General features: G+C 35.7%; 1 protein-coding gene across 1 annotated transcript; it reads left to right on the plus strand.

The window, feature by feature from the left end:
- Positions 1 to 709: 709 nt before the first annotated feature.
- LOC113757755 lies at positions 710 to 3,956 on the plus strand (the record flags this gene model as incomplete). The annotated part of the gene is made up of 9 exons (XM_027300869.1): positions 710 to 874; positions 945 to 1,218; positions 1,321 to 1,417; positions 1,512 to 1,636; positions 1,745 to 1,823; positions 1,928 to 2,060; positions 2,436 to 2,585; positions 2,688 to 2,825; positions 3,882 to 3,956. Coding segments are annotated over exons 1-9 (1,236 nt in total), but the record flags the coding sequence as incomplete, so codon positions are not given.
- Positions 3,957 to 5,205: the final 1,249 nt, after the last annotated feature.

Consider the following 5,205-nt stretch of genomic DNA (forward strand, 5'->3'; position numbering starts at 1 on the left):
TCCATCCCCTGTTAAACTCCCTACTGTTTGAAGTTGGAGAATGTTTAATATGGCTGAAAATGTCTATTTGTCTTAAGCCTTGGAGCCAAACAACAAAAAAAACCCATCTGCTGTTAAACTCCCTGCTGTTTGAAGTTGCAGAATGCTTAGTATGACTGAATATGCCTGTTTGTCTTAAGACTCATTCCAAAATTTTGCTGATTATGGTAAACGAATCATCATTTAGGATAGACAAACCCAACCTGGGGAAAAAATGGATTAACAAAAGACTTGCTGCAGATAATGTAGAACTGGTCTATCACAGGGGAAAAAATAGAAAAACCCATCCCCTGTTAAACTGCCTGCTGTTTGAAGTTGGAGAATGTTTAATATGGCTGGATATGCCTGTTTGTCTTAAGACTTGGAACCAAACAACAAAAAAAAACTATTTTCTGTTAAACTCCCTACTGTTTGAAGTTGTATAATGCTTAGTATGGCTGAATATACCTGTTTGTCTTAAGACTCATCCCCAAATTTTGCTGATTATGGTAAACAAATCATCATTTAAGATAGACAAACCCAATCTGGTATGGTTCGTTTAACTGCAGGTTGTAGCTTGTCATTGTACTTTGATTGCCTTTTCTCCTGTTTACCTTTTAGTTCTATTTTTATTGCCCCATGCTTTGCTTGAATGCCTACATTTATGCTGCTATTTTATTTTCTTCAGAATATGTGGTCTAAGCATGCTGATAGGATGTTACGTGTGCCTGAGGTTAATTCTTGCATGGTTTGTTGGACATCTCAAGTCCAACTTGTCGAGGCATCGCACGTTAAGACAACTTGTGGCAGTGGACTAGCAAAGAAGTTTCGCATCTTTGTTTTTTCTGATTTTCAGGTACTGTTTATGTTGTTTCTTGTTTATTTTCCTTTTGTTCTTTTGCTGATTTTGGATTTGTCTATTTTAGGGCGTTAAGGTGACTGCACTTGCGATTGATGAGAACATTGGTCGTGTTACCAATCTTCTTGTGCCGTTTAGGGAGTATCGCATTTCAAGGGCTCGTGTTCATGAGATTCCTGACTGTTCTTTGGATGTTGGTTGTTATCGCTTTTATTGGGTTTTGACTGCTGAGACTGTGATTAAGGAGGTGATCGTAGTTGACCCTCCAAAGCTCCCATCTTATTTTCGTTTGCGCTCTATCGCTTCATGTGATACTGTTGCTAACACAGAAAATTTCATAGGTAGCTTTATTTTCTGTTGGATTATTTTTTACTCGTTTTCTTGAATTTCTTGTGCCTATACATTTGCTTTTCTCTGAGTTTATCTTGTTTGAGGATTCGCAGATGTCATGGGAATTGTTTTGTGTGCTTTCCCTGCTAGAGAAGTGCATTTTGAAGGAGGGCCATCTGTTGCGCGCGACTATGTTATTGTTAACTATGAGTTCGTATTGCTTTTTCTCCCCCCCTATGTATTGATTGTATCATTTGTATTCAGGCTAATAATGAGTATTCTTTGTTTTTCCTTCTGTGTTAAGGCTTAGGCCTATAATCTTGACCCTCTGGAATGAGTTCGAATCCATAGAAGGTTCTGAAATAATGGCTAATATTGCACAAAATCCAGTTTTGATTTGTATCCGCCTTAGGGTGCTTACGGATAACTGTAAGGTTCTTTATGTTATAGATAGCTTTTCTTCTTTTATCTGTGCTGTTTTTTTTTTTTTAGTTTGGTTTTGGCTGAGCTTTGTTCTCTTGATCTCTCAATTTTCAGATCTATCATTATCAACTCAGTCTTCATCTGTGATATTGGTTTCGCCGATTGTGCAAGAATCTAGGAACTTGCGGGCATGGTCTATTGCTTTTGGCTTCTTTGATCGTTTCCTTATTTGTTGTTCTCTATTTATCTTTTTTTTTATTACTACTTTGCTTTAACAAACTGCTATAATCTGATTAGGTTTCAGACTAATAGTTCCGAGCTCACACAAATGGTTCACGAAAGGAGTTATGCTAATCCATATGTATTGCTTCCACCAGTTGCTTCTAATCGTATAAGTCAGATCTCATACATTGGTCAGGCAACCAACTTTGTAAGTTCGGTATTATGTTTTTCGGACGACAATATAGTCTTTCTCTGTAAATTTTTTCATGTCTACCTTCAGTATACCATAACTTTTCCCCTTGCTGTATATATTACTCACCATAGGACATAGGTACTGCGTGGATAAAAGGCACAATTTTCTTGAATATAGGATGGGTAGGCTATGGTATCTAGCCTGTCTGCATTGTTATCTTCCTAATGATTTTTCTTCAAGTGGGTATTATGTGCCGCTATTGCAGCCGAGACATTTATACTTTTCCTAGGTATAGTGCCCTTGTGGTAGCCTCTGTTATGTTTTTTAAAATTCAGCTTGTTCGTGCGATTTTTATTTTGTGTTGCTGTTTTTTGAGGCCTCTTTGGTTAGTTGAGTTGCTTTTGTGTTTGTAATGTAAGGGCTTGTGTGACTCTTACTATCAAAGATGACACCGGTTCAGTCAATGCAATTGCCATGGGGGACGAGGCCGAGAAGCTCATAGGTATCAATTCTCACCGTTTGTATCAAGCTGACCAAGAGGTACTGTTATTTTCCTTGCTGTACATATAGTTTTAGCCTCTACTGTTGTTAATTTGTTTTTCCCCCTATGGTAATGAGACATTGCTTCCAATTTGTCAACAGAATGTTCATCTTATTGATCGTGCGGCAAATGCACTTAAGGGAAGAGTAATGCTGTTCTATGTTAAGCATTCGAGCTACGCTGTGAGGGCTACAAAGGGTGCTCGCTATACAATAGTCACTTCCTATGATATCGATGAAGTTGAAGCGACCACTGCCTGATTCCCTTTAGATCTTACTGTATACTTCCCTAGATTGCTTTTGGATGTATGGCTCATATTCTATAATGTATCAAACTCTCTTTGGCTATTACCGTTAGGCTGACTTATGGTAGATTTGTAGTGGAGTTGGTTGTTTGTTTTGTAACTGCTCAGGAATTCTGCACTTTTAGACCTTAATCAATGCTGAGTTTCTCATGGCTTAGATGTTATTTGGGCCATGTTTTGTTCTATCTCTGTTTTTTTTTCTATTATACAATTTGGCTATTTTATAGTTGAAAAGGTTGGTGTAATCAAGAAGAATGCAGTATGTTTTTGGGTATCTTTGTATCCTTTGTGAATTTCGATCCCTATGCAGTTTGTTTGTTTCCAAAAAAAAATAATGATGATGACTGAGATTCTCAGCAGTAGCCTAATCAATCTAGAAAGTGCAGACTGTTAAGTTATGACAGATTAGCTGGTTAACTGAGTTCAGGAAGCTAGATTGATTGGCCTATGTTTCCTTATAAATAATCAACTCCTCTGTGGTTGAAAAGATTGGTGAAACCAGAAAAAATGCAGTATATTTTTGGGAATCTTTGTATCGTTTGTGGATTTCTATCTCTATGCAATTTGTTTGTTTCCAGAAAAAAGCAGATATAATAACTAAGATTCTCAGTAATAGCCTAATCAATATTTTCCTGCTAAGCCAATTAGAAAATGTAGACTCTTGAGCTATGACAGATTAGCTGGTTAACTGAGTTTAAGGAGCTAAATTGATTGGCCTATGTTTGCTGATAAAGAATCAAGGAGAAAAGGTTCAAATGCAATTCTTTTTCGTTGAATGGTTGGTTAAAGAAGCTTTGTACAAATAAACTGATCACCTTGAACTCGTGAGAAATTTTTAGAGAAAAACAAAAAAATCAAAATACCTTTATCTATTTAGAAGTTTGTTTGGCCTACAAGAAACGTCCTGCAAGAAATGACAAACTATGTGTCAAACAAAACAAAAAAAAAGGACAATTTGAATGGACCTGTTTTTAATGTCCATCTTATACAGGTCCTGTATCCTGAATTTCTTGCAGTTAGACAGCTTTTCCCTGTAAAGCAATCTGAATCTCTTGCAGTTATGCAGGTACTGTAAACTGATTTCTGCATCTATGTCCCCTTCTTTTGGTTGCTCAATCATTTAATACCCTGGAACATGGATTTCAGTCTGTACTTACCGGCTGATACTTTTGTTTTTTCCTCCCTTTTATGGTGTAGGCTGCTGTATGTGCTACGGGAGATATTGTTAGGTTGTCAAGAGCTCTTTTTATCTTTCTTCTACTTATCTAGGTGATCCATTGTAGTTAGGTGTGAAAACAAAAAGGCTAGAATCCTGCAGATTCTTCTCCTTTTTTTTTGTGCATCAGGAATATACTTATCCTGCCTAAAACACAGGTTTGTTTCTGTTCATTCTCTATAGAATATAGTTCAAAGTATTTCTGTTATTACCATCTATGCATTTAGACACATTTATCTGGACCTGTTGCATATATTTGCTTTGGTTGTTTTATACCGTGCTGCTCTATCAATGAACCCCTTATGGCTATGATTTCAACTTGTTCTGTTTGGAGCTTTTTACATGGTATATCTGAGATCATACTTCTTTTTTTTTTAGCCACTGAGTAGTTAAACAATCTATTTGTTAGCTATGAAAGCTGCCATGCTAAGTCTTTTCCTTGCTTTACTTGGTCATAATAGTGTTCCTAATGACTGTGTGTGTTTCTAGACAGGGAATTGCTTGGCAACTTATAATTTTTCTGTTCTCACATGCATTTTCTCCTGTTTGTTTTTCCTCTCAGATAGCTCTTGATAGTTCAAGTGAATTTGAGGTTCTGCTGAAGCTTGTTTTTTTCCATTCTCGTGTTCTTTTTTGATCCATTGAAGACAATCAGGTATTATTAAGTTGAAATATACTTTTTATGTTTTCCACCAGGTTCCTTAGTTCATTCTCTTTTTTCATGCTTTAGCCTCAACTGATGCTGTGCTGTTTTGAGTTTTACTTTGCTAGTTGACTTTTTCTTTTTCCTATTTAGGTAGGACCGCTTCTGTTTATGCATTTATATGTGTAGACACCAAAATTTTGGTGTAATTTCATTTTTAGTTTTTTATTTGTCATGTTCATTTTTAGTTTTTAGTTTCCAGTTTTATTTTTATTTTTAAGTTTTATCATAGAATTTGTTAAAAAAAAAAAAGAAAGAAAAGCATTCAGTCGTTTGTAATTTAAATTCAATGCTTTCTTGAAAGAAAAAAAAGAAAAAGAGGAAAAGAAAGAAAAATCATAAAAAAAGAAAAAGGGAAATTTGTTCACAAAAATATGTTTATTTCTTTAAATTCAA

This window comes from Coffea eugenioides, unplaced genomic scaffold (genome assembly GCF_003713205.1).
Source record: "Coffea eugenioides isolate CCC68of unplaced genomic scaffold, Ceug_1.0 ScVebR1_3277;HRSCAF=4465, whole genome shotgun sequence".
Lineage (NCBI taxonomy): Eukaryota > Viridiplantae > Streptophyta > Magnoliopsida > Gentianales > Rubiaceae > Coffea > Coffea eugenioides.